The following is a 26,985-nucleotide window of genomic DNA, read 5'->3' on the forward strand; positions in this document are numbered from 1 at the left end:
GAGAACCTCATTGTTATACAGAATACATATATGATGTTGTGATGAGAAAAAAAAAAGTGTGTCACATTAGATTGGATAGAAAGGATGGAGAGGAAGGGAGGAGTGGGGGAATAGGAAGGGCAGCAGAATAGACAATATGATTTATGTATGTACATTCCATGTATGTATATGTCAAAATATATTCTGCTGTCATGTATGACTAAAAAAATAAAAATAAATCGTATGGTAAAAATAAATAAAAATAAAAAATAAATAAGGCAGCACCTTCCCATTTGTGATCCAAATAAGGTAGGAGGAAGCTGTTAACCAATTTCCATCCTCTGGTCCACAACTGTTGCTAGAAGAAATGAGCCCTCTCCATTTATTGAAACAACAGCCAGATATTAAAGGCTCAGCCAGACATCTCCCCTGCCTAGCTCTTTAGAACAGTTTTAGGAAGCCGCGTCATCTGGATACCTGGACTGTCACTTTTAAGTGAACAGTTAATATTTAAATGCTAGTTGGGCATCACATTAGAATGGATACACAGCATCATATGTCCTAGAATTTTGTCTGATTAAAATAATAAAGCAGCTGGGCACAGTAGCACATTCCTGTAATTCCATCTACTCAGGTGCTAGAGACAGGAGAATTGCAAGTTTGAGACCAGCATCAGAAATTTAGTCCTATCTCAAGATAAACAGGGCTGGGCTAGGGTTGTAGCTCAGTGGTAGTGCTTGCCTAGCAAGGTGAGGCACTGGGTTTAATCCTCAGCACCACATAAAAATGTTTGGAGCATGATATTCCATATATATATATATAAAGCTGGAGATGTAGTTCTGTGGTAGAGCACTCCTGGGTTCAATCCCTGGTACTGAGGAGAAATAAAGCAATCCAGCCCTGACTAGAGAAGGGGGCTTCCCCATTTGTGATTGCCCAACAAACACCAGTCTTAATAAGTTCATTCTCAAGCTTGCCTTTATTATATCACTGCAGCGATTACAAGTCATTCAGTACTTCCTAAAGCCCCTGCAAAGCAAACACTCCCACCATAGGTCCATGGAAAATTCAAGCAGTAGGAAAGGCTGATGATCATTTCAAGCCAGTGAATTTCAGCAACTCGCATATCTTCAGCACTTTTACATAAATGTATCTAAGGCATTTAAACAGCAAGCCTGTTCAAGTAAGCTTCCCAGGCAGCTTTTCTGTACATCTCAGCTGCTTCTAGGCGATTAGCTGCTGAAAGTATGCCTCGGCCTACAATGATGACATCAGAACCCCGTTTGCCAACAACTTCTTGTGGACTGTTGTATTGTTGGCCAAGATGATCCCCTGTAGAAAAACAAAAATTACTATTTAACATAATACAAAACCCAGGAAACCTGCCATGACTCCTTTGAAACAGTTATCTAACCAACTTGAAATAAAAATGTTTTTCCATTTCCCTTCTGCAGAGCAAATGGGAAATACAGGAGGAGAACACACTCAATGAATTGGCTAAAGACCTCTACAGTGGAGACAGATGCCCACCAACTCCTTAAGCATATAATCATTAAGGAAAAAAAGCAAATCTCCTATGTTGCCAAGAAAAGTTCAACAACAGAAAACTTATAATAAAACTTGGCCTCCCAGGAGAAGATGACCTTACTAGTCGTCTCAGAATCACTGTGCTATACTACTGGCAAAGTCCCCCAGGGCACCTAACCTGACCACCACAAAATACATGACTCTTTCTCCTACCATCCTAGCAAGTGCTCACAGACCCTCATCCTTAACGATCGATTTGTTCTTTATTACATTCTGCTGGTTACAGAAGCATTTTGTTAAATGACATTTGGTACTTTAAATATCCCTAAAAGCTTAGGTCCTGACTGTACTAGCTAGTCAAAGACTTGCTGCAGCTCACAATCTAGCAGCTAACAATACCTACTCTAGGCCAAGACACAATGTCAAACATTTTATATGTCAACTCTATGATGGTTCTCCACAACCTTATGATATTAGTACCGTTATTCCCATTTTACCAAACAAGACCAAAAAATGAAGTAGCTTGTCCAATATGTGTTAACAGAAGGGCCAGGATCCCAAGTGTTCAGCACAAATATAGAGTTTAAGAAATATCAAGAATTGTTAAATACTAAAGCAACTATTTTGAAGCCTTAGGTAAGCAAGCCATTGTATTGTGCTAGGCCCATGCCATGACAAATGAAGATCATATAGGAAACCTCTTATGATCTTTTAATCTATTAATTTAAATTCTCTTGAGTCTTTTCTCCCTAACCTATAATATTTTCTTTAAATAAAAGCAGCTCCTTTTTCATAAGATGGCTATATTAACTATCTAAAACAGCTCCATGGGTATCTACTGGTCCTAATAATTCAGGGTTTAAAAACAATACTAAGGTTTACAAATGTTAACACTAATTCTTTCATGTCTACACAGCATGTTGTCCATTCCTTCAATATCTGCGCAGTGCTTGGGGAAATGTAATCTTCAGAACAAGCTCTCATCCTCCGGAGCTTCTGACCTTTGAGTATTCCAAGCATGTTAAATCCTAACTGTAATCAAGAAACACTACGAAGCTGTAAAAGGAATGTAGTACTCCAGGTATGGAGATGTAAGTAGCCGCACATATATACTATACCCTCCAAATTCTCATGCAAGCATGAGTCCAGCCAAATTATGCCAATTATGTGGCTCCCTCTGGAGAGGGAAACTGGACAGGGGGAAGGATGGATAAGTAAGAATGGCTAGCAATAAAATCCACTTTGTACAAGTGTCTTTTTGAACTTTGTTTTTACTAATGCAAAGTCAGAGCTGTTAGGGTGACAATCCACTGTGGAGGTGATAAGCATATTGTTTCTATTTTACCTTTTAATTTTGTTGTACTGGGGATTGAAAGCAGGGGCATTCTACCAAAGCTATATCCCCCTAGAACTTTTTACTTTGTTTGGAGACAGGGTCTCACCAAGTTGTACAGGCTGACCCTGAACTTGTGAACCTCCTGTTTCAACCTCTGGAATCACTGGTATTACAGGTATGTACCACATCACCCAGGAGTGTTTTTCAGACTGCTGAAAAGTGTCAAGTTCAAGTAAGTCTGGGAAATGTGTCAATCCCCATTGGAAACAACAGACACTGGAACATCAAAGGCCGTGTAAGTCCTCTAACAAAGAAACAGATGTTTAATTTTGTTTAGCCTTGGGCTTTCCAAACTTCCTTGAGTACAAAATCTCTCTTTTGGCAGCTTATTCAGAACATCCATTGATATATTAGTTGAACATCAACTGACACATTACTAACCTAATGTATCAGTTTTTTTGGGTGTATTTCAAGTAGCTTTTAAAATTTTTATCCTAAAATTAGACTGCTCTGTTCATTATTGTTCTAGACTAAGAAGAGTTCTCTAGCAACTTTTTAACAGTTTTATTTTACATAACATGGGTAAAACAGCTTTTTTGGAAGGCATGACCAGTGAACAAACTTACCTCCTGCTTCTAATTGAACTCCTGGAGTCAAATGAAGAAATTCTGGTTTCATGCTTACTCGGGAGCCAGAAATGAAACCAATCACAAATTCACAATGCTCCTCAGCCATTCTAACCTAAGTGGATCGTAAGAGCCATATTACAAGAAAATAGTTAATCACATAAAACTTTATGAAAGTAGACAAATCCATATTAACTAGTTTGAAACTTGCCATAGAATAGATGCCTTTTCTCATTTCATGTTATACACACATAAACTCATTCTATCTGAAACAGATCATCTTATATGTGAACCACAATTATGATATATATTTGCTTCATTAAGTCCCTGAGGTGACCCTTTCCAAACCCTTTCCCCAATTAACCATACTTGAAAACATCAAAAATCCTATACCATGTGCATCTCAAATGAAGATGCTACATAATTACTCAGTTGTTTGGGTTTTTTGGTGCTGGGGATTGAACACAGGACCATGCATAACATTTGACCAAGGAGCCATAACTCCTAAACCCTTACTTATTTATAATAATGCTTAATGAACCACCTACTTCCAAAAAAGATTTGAGATACTTCCCATAATTTAAAAACAGCTACATTTCAGAGCTAAAGAAATCTTACTTCCACTGCTTTCCTTCTCCTCCTAGCATCTGCTATTAAATGGCTTCCCCTTTTCTGTGCTATGTCCTCACATATACAGAATGTGGCTTTCTGATCACTCTTCTCTGAGACTTACAATGTTCCACTCTTGCCACTAGCTACGTTCAACAACAAGTGATGTTTTGTCCTTGAGAGAAATGCACTCTCCCATAATACCAGCATTAGCACTAACTCCTGAACCCTCTGTTATTTGGGAAATCAATTTTAGTTCATTCATGGTTGGGCTTAAAATATAACTCTAGGTCCATGTATATTAACAGCTCCATGTAGTCTTTGAAATATGGAAAAATATAAATTTCCATGGCACATTTTAATATTCCTTAATATATCATAAAAATGATTTGCCCACAATTCTAGTGTCTATCCATCTATAAATTTTACCTAAATATAAATGTGAAGAGAACCTTTTCTTTCTTTTACAGTGCTAGCCATCAAACCCAGGGCCCTGTGCATGCTAGAAAAGTGTTCTACCAATGAACTTGGCCCCAGCCCCCGAGGAACTTTAAAGCTGGGTAACTATCGATCTCTTGGTTGACTTGCAGGGGTTGGAATGGGGTAGGGAGTGGGTGAGCATTAACATTTACAGTGTTATAAGAACTTTCAATACTGGAGGAAACAATGTAGATAGTCTCCTTAGCTTTCCCTACACAGTACCAATCAATGTCAAAGGATAAATAAAAGGAAACCAATTCCTGTGTGCTGCTGTCATGAAAATGTAGGACTTGGGAGACTAAGAAGCTCTTTTCATCTTCAGCTCATGGTAAGATGAAAACAACTAGGTAGATGTTTGACTAAGGTGTTTTAATATTTCCCTTGGAGTACAATCTGAAGTACCCTTAAGTGTCTACCACAATATATAAAATGCTATAATATACTCTCAAGGAATTCTATCCAACTGATGTTAAAATACTATGACACTAACAATAGTGGAATTTGAGGGTAGGCAGGGGTTCCACAGATCCTAGATGAAGATATTTTTTTTCTTGCTCCATAGAATGCAGTTTTAATAGCTCTGGCCATCTCTCACCCCAGGACCCAAACACTTACCGCAGCTTTAGTGTAGTTCCCAGTGGCCAGGGAACCCGCAGAGCTCATTTCTGCAATGAGCAGGCATCCCCGATGTAAAGGCAGGCCCACTTCTTGTAAACCTTTTACAACTCCTGAGCCTGGTACCACGTGGGCATTTACTAGATCTGCCCAGGAAGCTATTTTAAAAACACCACCTAAGAAGAGGGAAAAACATATGCCAAACAAGAACCTCTAACCTTTTGCCCAACTGACCAGCCAATGTGAAATAAACTCCTACTAACATGTTAATGAAGAGTCCCAATGTCAAGAATTTTAATGAATATCAGTAGACTTGTGGTTCCATTTGTGAAAAATGTATCTGTCCACCCAGTAGCAACAGATCAGAGAAAAAAAATTCTTGAAAATTCTGTACTTGGTTTATAAAGAACACTGGCAGGCCAATTTTTTATTTTGGCTTTTGCAGGCTGAAGTTTGGGATCCCAACAAAGCTCATACACTCAGAAAGGGACTCCAGTAAAGATAGGCATTTACTGAGGTCAAGGGTAGTGACATATTGAAATTTCTCTTTAAGATGACAAATTTTCACCCTGGAGCAATCTCAGCAACTTTACTATCTTTTAATGCTTGTAACATTGTCCCTTAGTTCTCCTTAGCTATTCAAATTTCAATAGGCAACCACATAGCTTTTAAAAGCTAACAGTTAAAAACTGATTTTAAACTACATGCAAAACTGAAGGGTGTGACACTCTTCAGTCAGATAAACTAATACACTAAGTAATGTGACAAAGGTAGGTCCTCATCTCCAAGTGAAGACCTTCACAGTTCTATTCTAAAGGAATAGTTTAGTGTATGTGTGTGTGTGTGTGTGTGTGTATGTGTATGCATTAGCTTAAGAAAAAAAGAACTCACTTTCAAGATGCCCGAGTATTAAATAATGTGACCAAAGTATGTTATAAGGCTAAATGAAAAAAGCATTAGATACATACAGATCACATCTTTGTAAAAACAGATTATGTGCACAGAACAGGTAATAGAACGTAAGCATTTTTTCCAACCAAAACATGCACTGAGTCCTATTTGACATTAAAAAATAAAAAAAATGTATATCAATAGACATACTGCTCTTTGTTTTTTATATTTGGTAAAAATGACAGCAGAAAATTGCAGTCTATAACCCTTGCATCATTCTTTTGATATCAGCAATCTCATTTTCATTAGAATTACCCCTAGAGGGTCCTCAGTGCAAGACTTTAATAGTGTTAACCACCTAAGATTTGCAGGAGCCAGAAAATGAACGCATTCTACACTCTAGGTCAGAGTGATTGGTTTAGGGCAGGCAGTTAGTTTGCTTACCTGAGAAAGAAGTCAACAGAGAAGAAAAGCAGAGCTGAGAGATGCAGAGAACAATTTCACAGAAGACATCACCTGAACTCCTGGATCCAACCACACTTGACAGCCTGCTCTATGTTTAGACTTTCAGTGACGTGAGTCAATACCTTTCCTTTTTTCCTGTAGCCAGTTTAAGCTGAATTTCTGTCTCTTGCAGATTCCTGAATAATACACTTACCTTCATACTGCTTTTTTACTGTGTTTCCTATATCTGCAAATTTCCGGTCTTCAAATATTAAAAACTCATGTTGTTCTGCCAGAGTGGTCAACTCTTTCATCACATCCAGAGTGAAATCACTCAAAATATCTACATGAGTCTTGAGCATGCAGATGCTGGGGCCTAAAGCATCTGCTAGCTCCAACAGTTCTCCAGCCTCTGAAACATCAGCAGACAGACACAGATTGGTCTCCTTCTTTTGCATAAGCCTGAAAAGCTTTGATGCAACCGGGTGGACTGTGGGCAGCTCTGCACGCACACCAAAGCTGAGTTCTTTGGGTGCATTTTTTACAGGAGAGAGGGAACCATTGTGAGAAGCTGACACACAAACATTCTCTTGAATGAATTTCTTCACTCTCTCAACCATCTCAGCATCAATTTTTTTCTGCTGCTCAAGAATCTCCAGCGTTTCGGACAATGTACACACTGAGTGCAGACGGATCCCGTGTTCCCGCAACTTATCTCTGCCTCCCTGCTCACGGTCCAACAGCACTATAGCATCTGTGACCTTCAAACCTTCCTTCTGAAGAACCTCAACTGTTTCCAAAACACTAGCTCCACTGGTGACAACATCTTCAATGATTAGACAGGTTTCTCCTGGATTAATAGCTCCCTCTACAAGACGCTTAGTACCTAGAATAGAAAAAATTCTGTTGTCTCAATTTTAGAATGATATATTTCAGTCATTTCAAGATGTCTTATTGTATAAATCTGGTATGTATTTATGAAGGGGTGGATGATCTAAATCTTATTTTCTCATCAGTTACCTTATTTCTTGTGACTCTTCAATGTATCTCTGTATCCCAAAATTGTCAGCTACAGAATGTTTACATAAAACTAGCAAATTACTTTGCATCGTAAAACTTATTGTTTTATGATCAAATTTTCAAATATGATTTCTTAAAGCAAGGTCACCTCAATTAAGCAGTTCTGAAACAACAATCCAGTATCATCAATGAAATCATTCTTTATCCACTGACAAACTTTTACAAGTTCATGACTCAAAACTGGTCAAATAATTGCTTCCCCCCACCCCCTCTTGCAGTACTGAGGATTGAACCCAGGGGTAGTTTACTGCTGAGATATATCCCCAGTCCTTTTTTATTTCAAGACAGGGTCTCACTAAGTTGTCCAGGATGGTCTCAATCTTGGAATCCTCCTGCCTCAGCCTCCTGAGTTATTGGGATTATAGGCATGACACCACACTCAGTAGGCCTTTTGAAAACAAATTCAGAAGGAAAATATTCTGTAACCCTTTAGACCCATTACCAAAGTAGATTTAGTCACATTGCATTATTTTCTCCCTCAAAGCCTTGACAAAACTATTTTCAGATAATGTTTAACTCAGACTTGTGGACGTTATAGACTCAATTTTTATCTTCTTTTGAAACAAATAGAACAGGTAGGCATTTTGTCCACTTTAAGCTTTGCAACAAATACTATCTTTAACCTTTCCCCTTTTCTCTTAATTCCTTTCCTCCCCTTGCAGAATTGGCAGATTTAACTGAATCAGCTTAGACTAATATACAAGACAGTACTATAGGTATGTTAATAAATGAATGAGTTCATTCTAGAAACATTTAAGATATTTAAGGACTGGGGATGTAGTTCAGTGGTAAAGCACTTGTCTAACATGCATGAGGCCCTGGGTTCAAGCCCTAGCACCGATCAACAGAACTACCACTGTGCCTTTAAGTAGCAAAAATTCAATTAAATATTTTTTATAATGACAATTTCAAGCAAAAGTATAGAAAGTAATAAAACATCCACAAATACAGAAATCCACTCCTTAAAACATGGTGAATCTAGGGGCTGGAGTTACGGCTCAGCATATGTGAGGCACTAGGTTCGATCCTCAGCACCACATAAAAATAAAAGTTATGTTCCACTACAACTAAAAAAAAAAAAAAGATGAATCTTATTTCATCAATATCCTCATTCCTTCCCCCTCAACTTTTAGAAGCAAATTCCAGATACATGATTTATCATAAAAAATTTTTTCAGAATAGATCTAGAAAACATCTCTTTAAAAAACAATATTACATCAACATAAAACAATAACAAAGCCCATTGGGTCTGGTGGCACACATTTGTAATCCCAGCTACTTGGGAGGTTGAGGCAGGAGAATCAAATTTGAAACCTGCTTGGGCAATTTAGTAAATCCCCATCTCAAAATGGTTTCTCAGTAGGAGAGCACTTCTGGGTTCAATTCCTAACACTGCAACAAAACAAACCATTAATTCCTTAATATCATTAAACAGTTTCAACATTCTTAGATTAAGTTTTCAGATTAAAAAAAAAAACCCTAATAACTCATGCAGTTTAAATATCTCAAATATACTGGAAAAGCATATGCTTTCAGAACATTCTGAGAGGAAAGGGTCAATATAAATGTTGGGATTTCATGGATAGCATACCAAAAAAAAGCAGTTTTTTCATTGCCTAATAACACAAAGTGCACACAAACTCCAATGAAAAAACAATTACCCAAATCACTTTAGCCCTTGACTCTAAATTCCATAAATGATAACAATTTAAAGAACCTTTGAAGAATATTTTCAACACAACTCTTCATCAGTACACAAGAAAAAAATTCAACAGGTTCATATTAACACTTATGGTACTTTAATTTTACCATATTCCTTTGCTTCTTTCCTTCTAATAAGCATCGGAATTTGATTGGTTGAACAGATAACTGTAGCCAGAGGCAAGGCTGTGTAAGGTACTCCACAGACAGTGTCAAAACTGATTCCTGCATTTTGAGCAGTTTGAAATAAAATATCTGCAACCTGCAAGAAAATGAACACATAAACTACTTGTTATCATTACTATTTAAAATGGTATGTGAATCATGTAACAACATAAAGACAGAAATAACCCAGTGGAGGTGAGTGTCAAACCCAATGGAGGTAGAGAGACAGAATAAATGCCTTTTTATTAAATCCTAGAATACATATATCTAAGTCCATATGGATCATTCAAAACCAGACAAACAATACACTTTCTAAAGTTATAAACTCAGAAGGGAAAACATTCATTTAGACTCATTACTAAAATCTTAAATCCTGGGATACAAGCATGAACACCAGAATGAACTTACTGGACTCGGGCAACATGAGTATATTGGGGAAGGTCATGGTGTTGAACACCAAATATAAAGATGGTCCCCAGATTTCCAAATTTCCTTTAGTAATCCATTATGATTTGAGTATTGAAACCTACCACTTGCCAGTTGTATTTTCTGAAGGAAGCCTTCAAATACGAAGTTTCACAAATATAGAGCCTACTGTATAAAATATATTTTATGATCTTTTCTCACATAATCACATTGTAATGTTAGAATGCATACTCCCAACTCAATGCTATCCATTAGGAAAGAAAAGCAATCAGAGTTCCTTCACAGACTAGAGGTCTTTAAAATATTTTACACCTATACTTCTAAATGTTTTCACATCTATGAATACTTTTAAGGTGCAAAGGATGTAATTTCTGGTATTAAAAATATTAATATAGCCTAAAACTATTATATTACTGTTTTAATGAATATACTTGGAATCCAAATGCTGTCAGTGATTTGCTATCTGCTATTTCCATTACAACAGGCCTGCTCAACAACCTGGTTTTGATCCTCTCCACCTCAAAACCAAACAAACAAAAAGAATAATAAAAAGCAAAAACTCTAGACTATGAAAGCTGGAAAATATATATTTTTCAAACTCACATTCTCACTCCACTGTGTCCACAGAATTTTATTCCAATATATTTCTGCTTGAATAGCTTTTACTGATTCTTCTACCATATTTTTCTAAATGTATGTAAACTGAAAGGTATGTACATTGGAATTTAAAATTGTAAATTTAAAAAACTTCCCATGATCACAAGTCTCTAAGTGTTAGAGACATTAAAAGTTAACAGAATAGTTACATTAACTATGCAGGCAGTTAATTAAAGCACCTGGCAAATGCTGATAGAAGTATAAAACCATCATTTTAGAAACACATTTCTTATATAAATGATACCCTTCGCCTCCAATTAGTTTAAGGTCACTAAGGTCCACACAAAATGGTAATTAAACATTATTTATTACTAGGAAATTAAAGGTCAGCATAAATTTTGCTTTTAGGAAGTGTAATTGCGGAAAAGCCATATTTACATAAATAAGCAGTTGTGACAAGAAAATTTTTTTGTTAAACAGCCAGGTCTCAAAGTTTTGAACTCCTCCTCAATCAACTACCAAGTCTCTCTCCCTCACACACACACATACACACCACGATGTAGCATCAAAAAATAATTTTGTCATCAACCAATGACTTTTTAAAATAAACCAAATTTTCATTAGAAAATTCATACTAATTCACTTTCTCTACTGATGAGATACACTATAGCAAAATTCTGCATCTTATCATGATTCTGAATGTTGAGATTCTGGATGATTAGCAGTCCATCCACCTCCACTGGTGCTTCAGTTCTTTTTACAATAATTACAAAAGTGGATGCCCAAGGAACATAAACCTTAAGTGGGTGGAAAGAATTTATGGAACTTATATACTTGCCACTGGTCACATGTGACTATTTCAGTCTTAAAATTCAGAAAGCTCAATGTCCCTATGTGGTTAGTAGCAACTCTTTTGGATAGTATATTTAGACCCTCCTCCTCAAACTATGGTCTGCAGATTCAGCTGGTAGCGGCTACAAATACAAAACCTCAAGGTACTACCGCAGAGCCACCGAGCCCAATCCTGAGTTTTAACAAAATTCCTAGGTGATTCAAATGGTGATTTGCTATCTGCCATTTATATATATATATAAAGTCTGAGAAGCACCATGCTAAAAACAGCTAACGTGTACAAAGTTTACCCTGATATTGACTAAAAGACTCAGCCTTCTGATGCCTACCTCTGTCCTTAATTTCTGGCCACACAATACAAAACTGAATTTGCCCTTCTAAGCAAGAGCCCTTCCAAATACGTGACCAGCTACTCAATTTTCGTCCCACTCGTCTTTTTGTTTCTTTAAGTCTAACTTTCTGGGGGCTAAATACACAGAACTCATTAGCGGACTTGAGCCCAAAGTGTGTTTTTCCACTCCCGCAAAGCACGAGTCAAAGGTGATGGGTTAAGAACAGGCTACTAAGGTCCTAAAGAGCCCAACAACCCTTGGCCTCTGTGCCTCTCAAGTCTACTCCCCGAGGCGACAGAGGGTGGGCTTGCCTGCTCTTTTGCTCTCACCCACAGCCCAACTCGTGTCACCCTCCCTTCACTTCCTGGTCCCCTTTCCCGCCACCCTTCGGGCTGGCACCTGACTTAGAAGACGAGGTCGAGATACGATGCCCCGCAGATCTATGTAGACGGGGGAAGAAAGTCCGCTCTTCAACACGAAGTTCCCAAACTTGAAAGCCTGCACGTCGTACAGACCGGTCACCAACGGCCCCAATGCAGTGCCAGGAGCCGCCATGTTGTAGCGCTTCCACTTTGCTCCAAAACGCTGAGGCGCGCTTTTAGTCCCTGGCGCCCCGGTGACGTCACCGTGAAACCCCGCCTTTTCCGCCGCCCTTTCCGGCCCACTGCGCAAGGTTGGAACGGAGTCAGCGAGTTTAACGCTAGGGTGTGCGTGTGCAGGGGTCAGTGGGTGGTTAGGGCTTAAAGCCCTGAACATCTAGATTGACTCTAGGATCATGAAGCTCAGCCTCTCTCAAGACAAGTTTCTGTGAATCCTGTCCGTTTTTTTTTTTTTTTTTTTTGCTGAACGTCCCCTTAACTAGTTATTTTGATTATCTCCATGCCTCTACTCTCCCCGTCCCCCAGTGTTTCTTCAAGTAGAGTAGAAATTATGAAAGACGAGGATCATTTTCTCCTATTAACGTCACAGCATATGGCACTTGAGAGTTCCATAGCAGTTTGCATATAAGAATATAAAGTCCTTAGCAGGTAGATAATTGTTCATTACCTTCTCTGCAGCACTCTGAGAACTGGAGGAAGAGGCGCTGTTTATTTTTGTTAGAGTTATCTAAAGTGTTAGCACACGAGATGAGGATGGGAGGAAGGAGAGTTAAAAGAAGATTGAGTTGATCGGTATTAGGGTTCTCAGAGGATAATGTTGCTAGCCAATCTGAAAACCCAAGCAATTTTTTGGTTTACAAGAAAATCCTTTAAAGCAGAGAAGCCTTTCATTAGGTGTAGAAGGCAACACTTTATCCTAGATTAAGGAAAATCGTCCTTGAAACCATAGGACCTGTGATCCTGATTCACTAATTGGACTCTGGTTTCCTTTCTATATTCTCTGTTTGCTCTGAAGAGATTGTGAAAAGCCCATGCTGCTGGCCTGCTGGTGCAAGCCTGTAATCCCAGGGATTCGGGAGGCTGAAGCAGGAGGATTGAACGTTGGAGGATAGCCTCAGCAATTTAGGGATGCTCTAAGCAATTTAGTGAGACCCTGTCTCAAAATTAAAAAATAAAAATAAAAAGGGCTGGAGATGTGGCTTGGTGGCAAAGCACCCCTAGGTTCAATCCCCAGTATCAAAAAAAATAAAATAAATAAATAAAAAGCCCATGCTTTGGATAGTTATTTCTCATTACAGATAAATGCAATAAAATTTTGATGAAACAGAAGCCAAATGTTAAAATATTTTTGTTGTTATTGACAAAGTAAGACTAATGAAAACACTTCAATCTCTTAAACTCTAGCAGGATAGCAGTGTAGTATTACCGCGGCCTCATTTGCACCTGGGTGGCACCTGCAGGCTTTCAAAACCAATCATGTCTGCAAGTCTACCCCCAGATTCCTGAAGTCCACTCCAGGATGCATAAACGTGTGAGATATAACAGCCTAAATGGCCTGCCAATTTGCAAAACAGGAAACATCAGAATGACTTTGACAGCACACCTGAGGCTTCTTTGGCATTTTTTGATAGCAATTGCCTTAGAATACTTCTCTAGGACATAAAAGCATCTTTCTAAAAGCTGGGCAAAAAGTGCTATAATAATACTGTGAGGGCTGGCGTTGTGGTTCAGTGATAGAGCGCTCACATAGCAGGTGAGATGCTGGATTCAATACTCAGCACCACATAAAGATAAATAAAGGTATTGTGTCCATCTACAACTAAAAAAAGTATTTAAAAATAACAATAATACTGTGATTTTTCAGCTTGTCAAAGGCTTTCAAATGTTTAAGGAAAGAAAAATTACTTTTCTTTGAACAGAGGTTTTAATTTGGAGGTAAAAAAGACCACCAGAAATAGTATCTTTAGTATAGTATATTTATAGGAATGCATAACATGTGAGATGTATATCTGAAGTTTCATCCATAACTTATAACATTTACTGTAGTAATAATAACAAGACAGCAGGTCATCACTTTACAACATTACACATGAGTGATTTTGACTTACAAATAAAATATTTACAACCTACCTTTACAAAACGACGTTGTGTGCATACAAAATGAACAACTGCAGAAAATTTTAAAAATAAAAAATTAAACAACCAAAAACCCAGAAGATACACTTAAGGCAGACCAGCAAGACACTGAAATAATTAAGGCTGTGGAATTCTTCTGCACCTTGAAAATATAGAGCTATTTATCAATACTGTGGAGTGATTTAAACTCAATTGTTACAAGCCTGATGGAAGTATGTACTTATATGTATATGCGTAATGATCCGTATGGGGAAACCTGTCCACTTATGGATAAGGCCCTTTATCTGAATGACCAGAGAAGCCCACTGCAAATTCTCAAAAGATTTGGGGCGGGGAAGGGATCACTCAAAACCAAAAGGTGCCAATGCAGTTTGCAAACCCACTAATAATAGTTCAACTCTAAAGATACATCTGACTCCAGGGAAACAGAATAGACTGAATGATGGTCCCACTGTTTCACACTTTGTTACTTTGGCTTTGTGGACTTCAAAAGACAGCAAATGAATTCCTACATGAGTAGAATTTGTCTCCACGAATTAGCCCTCGTGGTTTTGAATGGCCCTAAATGGTGTTCCAATAGAAGAACAGACCCACCTGGGCTGTCTGCAAATGGATAGATTTCTGCATATGAGCAATAACATATACATACATATAATACACTATATACATGTACAGATGTACATATATCTATATTTTCCAACAGTTTGCATTTTAATCACTGTTCTCTGAATAGGATCTCATTCTCAAGAGTATGATTAAGAGTCTTCATATTTGTCCTACTACAAGTTTTACTCACCTTCCCCATAGAATAGGCTGAAGTTTGGCAGAAACAGAAGTAAAAGCACCAGGGTTAAAAAAAAAAAAACAGAGATGATAGATATGGCTTAAGTTAGTAAGAGAAGATGTATACTTTGTTCATTTCAAATTCATAGCCATAGTCTTTGAGGTCATGGTAACAGTCTCCATAATACTCCAAAATGTGGTTTCAGTTCTTGATGAAAGGTACTGATGGAACTCCTATGCTGGTTATCCCCTGGCTAGCAAATTCACTTGGTTAAATTAAAACAGTTGACATTTTAAGAATTGCTATTTGCACTTTTCCAACACACCTCCTGTTCTCAGCTAACCTTACCATCTGAAACAAGTTAACTGACTAAATTGTTGTTTTCATCATTTTAATAAAAACTAAAACCAACAACATTTTAGAATTTCTTAAACAGGCTGATGGGAAAACATAATACCCTGTGAGAATTAACTTCAGATTTTCTATAAGTGTCTCTTAAAGATGAAACATAGTCTTAGAGTGTTTTATTTCTCTCCTCTAACTTCTATATATAATGGAAATGAGGAAGAAATGCCTTTCATTAAAAACATGGCCTTATGATTTTCTATATTCTACTATATCTGTATAGATTTTCCATGTAGGTAATATTTCAAGTGGAAAATATCTAGTGCTATTGACAAATTTCAGCCCTTTTTACCCCTCTAGAATTAATGAAACATTTGTGAGCCTTATTGTTTTTAGAAAATAAATATTAACCAAGTAGCCTCCTTTTTCTTGATGGAGCACGTGTGAGTTCTGTCTTCCCTCAGCCTACCCTGGGTCTAATCATTCTTTCCCAAAGAGCCCTACATTTTAAACAGCAAAGAAATATCATGATGCAATTTTACAAATAAATTCATTGAAAGTTCATACGATGTGATTGCCAAACCCAGACTCCAAAGGGATGCTACCCAGAAGGGAAAGAAATAAGGTCTACATTCCCCCAAAACTCATCCAGTACAATTCATGGGCTACCCAGAATAAGGATGTGGTGAGTTTGCACTTTTGCCCTACTAAGAGACCCTATCAGTTCAAAATATTTCCTCCTCTATCAAATGCATGGACAAATTTTTAGTTAATGCACAGAAATAACCACCATTTCATTTACATCATATTTGCTCCCTTGTATTCTCACAAAACTGAATTTCCATGCTCTTCTACATAGACAAGAAAAATTAATGACTAACTTACAGGAACTAAATTATGGAGGCTTTGGAACAACAAATATGTTACTCCTGAAAAAAAAACCTGACCATCTAAAAAATAGATACAAAGCATTTCCTCCAAGAACCCATAGTCCAATTCATTTCTATACCTGCACATTTAATTCGCCGCTTCTGATGTATTCTTTTGAGACTTTGAAGAAATGAATTGTTATAGGGAGATATTCTATTCCACTTCTGCCTTCCCAGTGAGGAAAGTGACTATTTGGGTTCTTTTCTGTCCATTTTTCCAGAGCATAAACTTTGAGAAGAGAAGGTAACAGTAGCTTTAAAGGGCATCTTATTCTTCATGTCTGCCATAAGAAATATTGGATAAAACTGTGTGGACATAAGACTTCATCAGCTCTCCTAATCCTTTTCTGTCGATAAGCTCTTAAATGATCAAAACTATAAGGTAAGACCAAATCACATTTAGACAAAGAGCACCTAGTACTTCCAATTAAAAACAATTTATAAGATTTAACCTCACGAGTTTGTAAATGGTATCTAAAGACATGAATATTGAAAACCTGGAATGTTCAAAGTTACTATCAATAAAACTCTTAGCACTGGCAGTGTGTAGCACTTTAAAAAAATCAAAGTATTTTATAGACGTCCCAACTATAGTTATTTTCTCAATATTTGTAAGAGATTAATGTTCTCCCTCCTTCCCCCCTAACTCCCATTTTACCAATGGGTATATTTGGGGCAGAAAAAAAAAAAGACTTTCTGTAAGAAAGGATGAATCTGGAATAGCTGAGGTTGAAACTCGAGAATTCCTGGTCCCATCCTATATTCAGATGTTTTCATACTTTAAAACAAAGAAAAAATACTGCAATATTAGTAAATCTAAATGCAATGAACTTCTTCATCTCCCATCCTCCCCTCTGAAAGGCACTACTATTTATAAAAGCTTTGTGGACCACAAAGCAGCGAAGCCAGCTTTCTCCTCTGCCTCCTTCATTCCCCCTTAGATTGTTTATGGCTGGGAGAGACCTGAAGGACAACTCTAACATTACAAGTTTTTTTTCTTAAAAATTTTACCACATTCAGCTGTAAGTGGATAAAAATCTATTTAATTTGAAACAAATGTAAAAGACATAGGAAATTATTACACTTCTTACAAGTGACCATGGGTTGTCCCTGATCTTTTCCTTCATTCTGCATCCCACCCCTACAACATAAAACAAAAAAAGCTCTAAACCCTATGCAAGAATGTAAGCCAAGCAAGACACCTGTGACTTTAACCAACATTTGTTTTTCTCATTTTTCAGCTGAACATTCACTCCTACTAAGCACTACCATGTTTATAGAAGTGGACTATTTTCTCTTTTCTCCCCTTTTCTCTGCTACCAAGTGATAAATCTCTCTGCCAAAACAGGTACAAGAGAGAGGTCCTGATCCTTCTCCCCTGCTATGGTTGCCCACAGAGCAACCTAAACTATATTTCCCAGCCTCATCTTCTGGGTTGTCTTATTTTCAGGTTGTCTTATTTTGCTATAGATAATTCTTGAAACAAGACCATTATTTTATCTCTGTTGGAAGGAACCAGGAGCTTTGCAGAAAGGGAGCCTCTCCATCAGTTTTCTTCAGTTATCAAACTATATAAAATATACTCCCTTTCTCTTAGGGCCTCTGTTAAGTTCATTCTATTCTAATGATTGTACTTTGGCTCCAGTTAACAAAGTCACATTTCTTATCATTTCTATGTCTCTCCTTTCTTGTCTTTCCCAATACATGTTCTTGGGGGCGGATTCCATGCAGCCCGCATCTGGATTATCTTATCTCAGATGTAAAAGTGAATATGAACATGAAAAGTGAATATGCTTTGGCTCTAACATTCTGTTGACCGCCCACCCTGCCCAGCTCTGCTACAGGATTTCAATATTGCCCTCCTGTAGCAGTGTGAGCACCCCCTAGACCCTCCCCTCTCCAGTAGAAACTCAGCTTGTCCTAACAACTCTAAATGAAGCTGTTTATTCAGGTTATTTACAGTGGAAAGAACTGGTCAAGCCACATTTTATGGATATTTGGAATGCTCAGATCCTGCAATCTATCCCATTGATAATCCCTATGGACCAGGCTTCCCTCTGTTGTGCTACATCCCATAATGAAGAGATATTATTTAGTAAACATATTTTAAACTTTAAAATATTGTATCATATGGGATCATGTGTGTATATACAGAACAGCTTCACTGGAGACTGGGCAGGGTTGGAGCGCTGGGAGGGGTGAGGCTGGGTGACCCAGGGCCATTTGAAAACTAGGAAACAAGACAGTCGGAGTCAGTTTCCATATATTTGGTTAATCCCCAAAATATTAAGTGCTATCTAGCCTTATTGCTTGTACTTTCTACTAATTTTTAAGTCTATAATCTTGGATGGTATGAGGTGGAGAGTGGATGAGTAAGCTGACTTTGAAACCAATGGAGAAGAACGATGAGTATTTTTCATTCTATGTTTCCACTGTGGGAATAAGTGTCTTTATAGATTAAAGTTCAGGCTTAGTTTCCATCATTTCCTTTTCATCTAATTAGCTTTGTAGTTGTATTGACCCTCTGTGGATACTTTGCTTGCACTTCGGTGTGGCATGATTTTAATTTTCTCAATCCCATTAGTAGGAGAGAAGCAATGCCATTTAACCTGATTTGAACAAACACTTGAATTATATATATATTTTTTAGAATTTTATCTGAATAAAAGCAATTTTCAAAACACATTCCAGAAAACAAGAAGTGGATCATGTACAAACACAAAACCAATCCCCTCACCCACCCCCCAAAAAGCAAAAACCATGAAATGCCCAAGTTTGTTTTCCCATCAGAAGGGAAAAGGGCAGTTAATAATCTTGTATGGAGAATATACATCAGAAAGCAGCATTGGCCTCAAAATACAATTAGTCCTTTTAGTCCAGAGAAATATTGGTGGCTAGGTGGTGATAGGTATTGCAATCTCAGTTAAAACTCAACGCTCTGTTCAGGTGATGTATCAGGTTTTGCTTCATGGCTTCATAAAGGACTTAGGACCAGGCCTTTAAAAGGCTTGTATGGCTGCCTCCTTTTGGTAAGCACCCCTTAGCTTCCAAAGGGGTTAGAAATAAAACAAGCCAACTTTCTGAAGACTGTTTTCTACAGTTGTAGAAGAAATCAGAAAGTATTGGTACCTTGTTCATTGGACTGTAGAAAGGTTTCTGTTTGCCCTTTTGTACGAACCTGTGGTATCGGTTTACCTATTTCAAGCCAGGTGTAGACATAAAAATAACTCCACAACTCTTACTGGATTTGGGCTTGTTTCCTGGCAGGTTTTCTTGCCAGGTGAACTCTGAGCCTCCAGTACATTCAGGGGTAGCATTTCATATACAGAACCTATCTTAATCAAATAACTCATGATTGAGAGGAAAAAAATTCTTCTCATTCACAGATTGCAAAAGGGTAACATTGCTTTCTCTTTATGCACAGGTTCTGGTAAAAGATTTCTATACAAGATTTATAAAATGCTCTAAAAAACTTGTCATCTAATTGTGCTTAGTCAAAACAATGTAATGCTTCGGTAAATAAATTATTGTCTTAACTGGAGCACTTAAAGTTACTTATGATTGATTTCATATATAACTCTATATTATAAAACTCTGAAACCTGAATGGGATCTATTATACTGTATGTGTATATGTATCCTATTAAGAAACTATATCTAAATCATTTAAACCAGAATAGTTGACATATATGACATTTCTGTTAAATAGATTTTTTTTTTGTAAATTTTCAGCAAAGTCAGAAACCTATAACACTCACCCTTCTGAGCTTAAGGTTTGCCCACTTAGCCACTCATTTTTGGAATGTACAATTAAAATTTTATAGCTGCTAATATTCTTGTTCTTCTTGCCCTTTCTTTTAATACTTTCTGCAACTCTTTGCATCTTTATTTTTTTTTCAGGATGACCTTCTGCAAAGTCCCTGGATTTAGGGTGACTTTTACTGCTGCTCAAACCCTGAATAACCACTGATGAGATTTAAGAGGACATCTCTCAATTCAGAGAACTGCATGGGGTGAAATCACAAACAGAATTATGTACAGACATGTTCAGTCTTGCTTTGGTTCACACCGCACTTCTATGTGAAACCTCTGGGGCTGGGAGATGGCTATGTCCCTTGGTTCACCCGGTTGACGATGTAGCTCTTGACATTGGGAACAGGACGCACATCATTCTGGTGCTTGCGGCGTTCTATGAAGCATGCCAGGCGTGAGGTGTCCAGGGGGATCTTGGAATAGCTGCCATTGTGGGGCTGCAGCCAGGGATGCTGCAGGCAAGTGGCTGCTGTGGGTCGCCTCCGAAAGTCCTCCTGTAGGATCACATTGATGAAATCTCTGGCAGCATTGCTCACACCACAGAAGTATTCGTGGGGGAAGCTGAAGTCTACCCGGCATACATTGATACATGTCTCCTCTTTGCTCTCATCTAAGAAGGGGGAGACCCCACTCAGCATGACGTATGTCAGAACCCCAATGCTCCAGATGTCTGTGCCCAGGGAGACGGGGATGCCTTGGATCACTTCTGGGGCAGCAAACTCAGGGTTCCCCAGCAGGTGGTGGATGTGGAAGTGGCCCGAGATCTGGACAGCATCTTCCAAGTCAATGAGCTTCACCCGAGGCACTGGAATCCGTAGGTCAATGAGTAGGTTTTCAGGCTGCAGGGATCCAGGGAGAGGAGAAGGAAGTTGAGTTCTCTGGGTTTTTTTGTTTGTTTTTTTGGGTACAGAAAATTGAACCCAGGGGTACTTAAGCACTGAGCCACACCCCAGCCTATTTTTTATTTTTTTTATTTTGAGATTGGGACTTGCTAAGTTGCTTAGGGCCTCGCTAAGTTGCTAAGGCTGGCTTTGAACTTGGGATCCTCCTGCCTCAGCCTCCTGAGCTGCTAAACTATAGTCCCAACCCCAAATATCATATCCTCTTAACTACCATTTGCTTCATCATTGAATCAAAAAAGGAAGAAATTATTCTTTTGGAGAATAGGGGCTTTTTTTTTTTTTTTTTTAAACCAAGGGTTGAACCCAGGGGCACGTAAACACTGAGTCAAATCCCTAGTCTTTTGAGACAGGGTCTCACTAAGTTGCTTAAGGCCTCGCTAAGTTGCTGAGGCTGGCTTTGAACTTGTGATCTTCCTGCCTCAGCCTCCTGAGCTGCTGGAATTACAGGCATATGCCACTGTGCCTAGCCAGAGGATTTTTGGGGGGCAGCATGAAAGAGAAGGGTACATTGTGGGCTTCCTTCTATAAAGCTATCCTGGGAGGTCAAAGCTTCTTCCCCTGTCTCACCTCAGTTGTCATTGAGCCTCTGGTGTGTTCTCATTCATTCATAAATAATGCACTAAGTTGTGGGAAAACCTCATTTCTGTTTAATAGCCAAATGATCCTAATCTAAGTAAATGAAATGAATTCAAATTTGCATTCCTCAAGGGTAATGACTGGTAAGTTGCACTTGGCTGTTTCACTGTCAAGGTTGTTATTTCTTATTACCTTTATGTCCAAATGTGCAACCCTGCAGTTGTGAAGGTACTGCAGAGCCTCCATGATGTCTCGAATGTAGAAAGCTACTTTTTCCTCCATCAGCTCATCATGATTCATAAGATAGTCTAAGAGCCGGCCATCATCCATCCTGAAAGTGGGGAGCAAAAGGTAAAGGAAATATTTGTGAAGAAATAGAAAAATAACATGTAGAAAACTCAAAGCCTCTAAGATCTCTTTTATTTGTAAGTGAAGATCAATATTGCAACACATGCATGTATTAGAGTTCAGAGTAAATGTAGTGTTCAGAACTAAATGTAGTTACAAACGTGATGAGCTTTGGAGAAGCAATCAATGCAACAGTTGTTTAAGAAATACTGTTTCAGGGGGCTGGGGATGTGGCTCAAGTGGTAGCTTGCTCGCCTGGCATGCGTGCGGCCTGGGTTCGATCCTCAACACTACATACAAAGAAAGATGTTGTGTCCGCCGAAAACTAAAAAATAAATATTAAAAATTCTCTCTCTCTCCCTCTCTCACTCTCTCTTTAAAAAAAAATACTGTTTCATATTTTTTTTAAATATTGTTTAGTTGTGAATGGATATTTATTTATTTATTTATATGTGGTGCTGAGAATCAAACTCAGTACTTCACACATGCTAGGCAAGCGCTCTACCACTGTCATAAAAATTGTGCTTATATATGTGTAATAAGAATTGTAATGCATTCCACTGTCATTTATTGTTTTAAAAATCAATTAAAAAATACTTTCGCAAAACAAAAAAAAAGAAAAAAAGAAAAACAAATACTGTTTCGTTGACTGTTAAGATTCTTTTTTAAAAAATATTTATTGTTTAGTTTTCGGTGGACACAGCATCTTTATTTGTATGTGGTGCTGAGGATCGAACCCAGTGCCGTGCGCATGCCAGGGGAGCGCACTACCGCTTGAGCCACATCCCCAGCCCAACTGTTAAGATTCTTCACATGGAAAGAGATTGGACATCCCTTTTAGAAGTTAGATTGCAAAATAAAGAAAGACTTAACCAAGATATCAGCAATATTCTGATTAACTGGAGTCCTACACTAGTGCCTACACTAGTGCCATATATGTTTTATAAACCACTTTTATTTGTCCATTTCTTAGTTCTTGGTTTTTTTGTTTTTTTGTTTGTTTGTTTTGTGTGTGTGGTTCTGGGGATTAGAACTCAGGTCCTTGTGCATGCAAGGCAAGTACTCTACCAACTGAGAGTTATATCCCTATAACTGAGCTATACCCCTATCCCTATTTGTCAATTTCTTAGTTGGGGAAAGCTTGTTCTTGGCGTTCTTGATCTCTTTTTGAATCCTTTGCCTTTCAGCAACTGTGTAGCTTTAAAGACTATCATTGAAGACATAACAGTGCAGTGTGCCATGCCTGGATCTGGATCCTGGATCTGCCCCCTGACCCCTGGTGTCATTTAAACTCTCTGGGTTTTGGCTTCCTGGAAGAATACCATTTTTAAAGTAGGAATAATAGTTACCACAGAAGATAATACTGCCTATTTCATTATGAGGATTGTGCAAGGATAAAGTGAGATAATGAGGCATTTAAGCATGATTGGTAGCACTTGTATCTATTTTCTATTTTCAGGTACTCTGTGTCTTTTTATCATAAGAAGTGACCAAAGTTTTAATGTGCCTGGGCTTTTAGGGCCACATCCCAAGGAAATGCCCAGGCAGAGGAGCTTGATCCAGGGTCACAAATTGCTTTCAACCCAACTGAAACCTCTCTGGCCAAGTTTCCAGTTCTGTCCTCTAGTTCATTCCCTTCCTCTGGTTCCCTCTATTTTCTTGATGGGAGCATAGAATTGATTAAGGGCTCATTTGTCTTTCTTTGATCCTATTGGGGGTGGTGTAAGAATGGGAAGAATATCCATAGTACAGAGTTGTGACTAGAAAGTAGGTATATACTCCTGCTTATGTTTAAATATTAACCTAAGACTAGTTTTTTTTTATTTATTTTTTCTTTTAAGACTAGTTTTTGAATTGAAGTTTATCAACTCTTATTCAAGGTAAAGGTCAAGGTTGAGTGTCTCCCTTGTTTCTTCCTTTTTCACTGGCTTGATGTATACAAGCTTCATAAACTTGGAAGTCATGTATTGAGAAGAAGAGAACCAGTGGAGGGAAGGATTCTAAATTTCCATATCAACACTTGGGCTAGAACTGATAAGGAATATTGGTTCAGTAATCAGTATGTACAAAATGAAATTTATATAATCTTCAAACAATTATATATTAGTAGCATTACTCTGTTGTGTTATTAAATACATGAATTCTTAAAATGAAAAAAAAAAAAAGGAATGGGAAGAATAGAGTGCAGCAGCAGTCGGATTGTTAAATGCACCCCCCTGAACTTCTAGGAGCTATTATGGAGAAATTTATAGTAGAACTGCTCCAAGCACAACCAGTCATGGCCAACCAGAAGTTTCAGACACTGAGTTTAACCTTAGAGCTGTAGAATAATGAATAGCCCATACTCCATCCTGGACTAGGGAATCAGAATCTCAGAATCTGGTCATGCAGTTCTATCAGCAATTCTTTTTTTTCCCCCCCATACCAGGGGCTTGATAGTTGAGTGAACTTGGGGGCACTCAACCACTGAGCCACATCCCCAGCCCTATTTTGTATTTTATTTAGAAACGGAATCTCACTGAGTTGCTTAGCTCCTCACCATTGCTGAGGCTGACTTGGAACTCATGATCCTTCTGCCTCAACTTCCCTGGCTGCTGGGATTACAGGTGTGCGCCACCGTGTCCTGCTCTATCAGCAATTCTAATAGCAAAGGGGAGACTCACAGTCACAGCACAACCAAGATTCAGTTAATTCAGCTCAGGCACTGCCTCCCCACCAATCTTTTCTGAACCTCAAGTCCAACCACATACCTTTCTATTTCTATGGCAACCTTCTCTAATGCACGGTTCCTGGTATTTACCATGCTATATTGAAATCATCCATTTCTCTCTTGGTCTTAATCATTAGACTTATAATTTCTTGAAGACAAGAACTATATACCTTTTCTCCTTTATTCTCTAGAAAATCTGGAATGAATGAAATCTTTTGGCAGTCAAGGTCTATCCTAAAAGAATTCCTTGGGTAGGAGACTGGGGATGCCAATTCAGTTGAATGATGTATAAATTCCTCTCTTTCATTTCAATTTAATTCCTGTTAGTTGGCCCACTGTCAATAAACTCTTCTTAAATTCCTGCTCACCCCAAAACCCATAATAGAAGAAAATGAAAATTGGAATGAGAAATGTGTACAAAGTTTCAGTTAGAAAAATAAGTTCTGGTGTTTCTTTTTGCACAGTAGGGTGATAAGAGCCAAAAAGAATTTTGAATGTTCTTACCACAAAGAAATGATAAATGTTTAAGGTGATGGATATGTTAATTACCCTGATTTGATCGTTACACAATGTATACATGTATTGCATATCATATTGTACCCCATAAATAGGTACTATCATGTGTCAATCAAAAAAAAAATAAAACTCATCTGATCCTTGACAATGGCACTAAAAACACACATGGAGAAAAGACAGCCTTTTTAACAAATGGTGCTGAGAAAACTTATTTATCTATATGAAGAAGAATGAGACAAAGTCCCTATTTCTCACCCTGCACAAAATTCAACTCCAAATGGATCAAAGATCTAGGAATTGGACCAGAACTTTGCAACTTCTAGGAAAAAACATAGGGTTGACACTCCAAGATACAGATGCAGGCAGCAACTTCCTTAACAGAAGTTCTAAATCTCAGGAAATTATACCAAGAATTAATAAATGGGATTTTGGGTGGAAGCAATAGCTGAGTGGTGGCAGCTGCTGATTGTGCTCTAAAGGAGTGGAGTGAGTGAGAGATGATGTAAGGGTGGCAGTGGTAGCAGTGACAGCTGCAGTGACCATGTCCAGCATGAATCCCAAATATGATTATTAATTCAAGTTACTTCTGATTGGCAACTCTGGGGTTGGAAAGTCTTGTCTCCTTCTTAGGTTTGCAGATGATACATATACAGAAAGCTACATCAGCACAATTGGTGTGGATTTCAAAATAAGAACTATGGATGGGAAAGCAATCAAGCTTCAAATATGGGACACAGCAGGCCAAGAAAGATTCCCAACAATCACCTCCAGTTATTACAGAGGAGCCCATGGCATCATGGTTGTGTATGATGTGACAGATCAGGAGTCCTTCAATAATCTTAAACAGTGGCTGCAGGAAATAGATCATTATGCCAGTGAAAATGTCAACTAGTTGTTGGTAGGGAACCCATGAGATCTGACCACAAAGAAACTAGTAGACTATACAACAGCAAAGGAATTTGCTAATTTGCTTGTAATTCCATTTTTGAAAACCAGCGCTAAGAACATAGAAAAATGTAGAACAGTCTTTTATGACGATAGCAGCGGAGATTAAAATGTGGGGACCTGGAGCAACAGCTGGTGGCGCAGAAAAGTCCAATGTTAAAATTCAGAGCACTCCAGTCAAGCAGTCAGGTGGAGAGTGCTGCTAAAATTGGGTTCTGTCCTTTTGTCACAGCAATGAATTTGCAATCTGAATCCAAGTGAAAAAACAAAATTGCCTGAATTGTACTGTATGTAGCTGTACACAACAGATTCTTACCATCTCCACAAAGGTCAGAGATTGTAAATGGTCAATACAGACTTTTTTTTTTTTTTTTGTTCCCTTGACTCAGACAGCTAAATTAATTTTCAGAACCTTTGTGTGCTGGTTTATAAAATAATGTGTGTAATCCTTATTGCTTTCCTGATACAAGACTGTTTCCTGTGGTTGGTTAGAATATATTTTGTTTTGATGTTTATATGGGCATGTTTAGATGTTGGGTTTAGTCTTATGAAGATGAAGTTCAGCCATTTTGTATCAAACAGCACAATCAGTGTCCGTCATTTTCCATGCATAAAGTTTAGTGAGACATTCCATTTAAGTTCTGATTTGCTAGTTCTTCATTGTAAAGTTACAAATGGAAAGATTACAATATCTGATTAATAGTTTCTTCATACTCTGCATATAATTTGTGGATGCAGAATATTGCAATTTATTGCACACTATGTAACAAAACAAGTGAAGATATGTTTAATAAATATTATACTTATTGGCAGTAATATCAAACTGTATGGTGATAAGTATTGTTTTAATTCTTATGGTTAAAGGGAAATAGAGCCCTGCATTATACTGAAAACAGCCATTTCTGTGTGCAACCAGGGCATCTAGGCCTACCTGTAGTGCAG

The 26,985-nt window shown here is 38.0% G+C and overlaps 2 protein-coding genes and 1 pseudogene across 12 annotated transcripts in view; 1 reads left to right on the forward strand and 2 right to left on the reverse strand.

Moving 5' to 3' along the window:
* Window positions 1-935: 935 nt before the first annotated feature.
* On the reverse strand, window positions 936-12,256 carry Umps (uridine monophosphate synthetase). The gene is made up of 6 exons (XM_076867690.1): window positions 12,060-12,256; window positions 9,397-9,550; window positions 6,722-7,393; window positions 5,173-5,348; window positions 3,469-3,583; window positions 936-1,311 (listed from the first exon to the last, which is right to left on the reverse strand). The coding sequence occupies exons 1-6, from the start codon at window positions 12,213-12,215 to the stop codon at window positions 1,142-1,144; spliced, it is 1,443 nt and encodes a 480-aa protein (XP_076723805.1). The 5' UTR covers window positions 12,216-12,256; the 3' UTR covers window positions 936-1,141.
* Window positions 12,257-18,136: 5,880 nt separating this feature from the next.
* The window catches only part of Kalrn (kalirin RhoGEF kinase), a 627,901-nt gene continuing 619,052 nt past the window's right edge, over window positions 18,137-26,985 (reverse strand). For all 11 annotated transcript variants that reach the window (XM_076867942.2, XM_076867955.2, XM_076867941.2 and 8 more), the window contains 2 exons: window positions 21,717-21,855; window positions 18,137-20,885 (listed from right to left, as the gene is read on the reverse strand). In XM_076867942.2, coding sequence (XP_076724057.1) covers window positions 20,340-20,885; window positions 21,717-21,855 — 685 coding nt within the window. In that variant the 3' untranslated portion in view covers window positions 18,137-20,339. The remainder of the gene's footprint in view (window positions 20,886-21,716; window positions 21,856-26,985) is intronic.
* Window positions 25,640-26,249, forward strand: LOC143408726 (ras-related protein Rab-1A-like; annotated as a pseudogene).

This window comes from Callospermophilus lateralis, chromosome 10, assembly GCF_048772815.1.
Source record: "Callospermophilus lateralis isolate mCalLat2 chromosome 10, mCalLat2.hap1, whole genome shotgun sequence".
Classification (NCBI taxonomy): Eukaryota; Metazoa; Chordata; class Mammalia; order Rodentia; family Sciuridae; genus Callospermophilus; species Callospermophilus lateralis.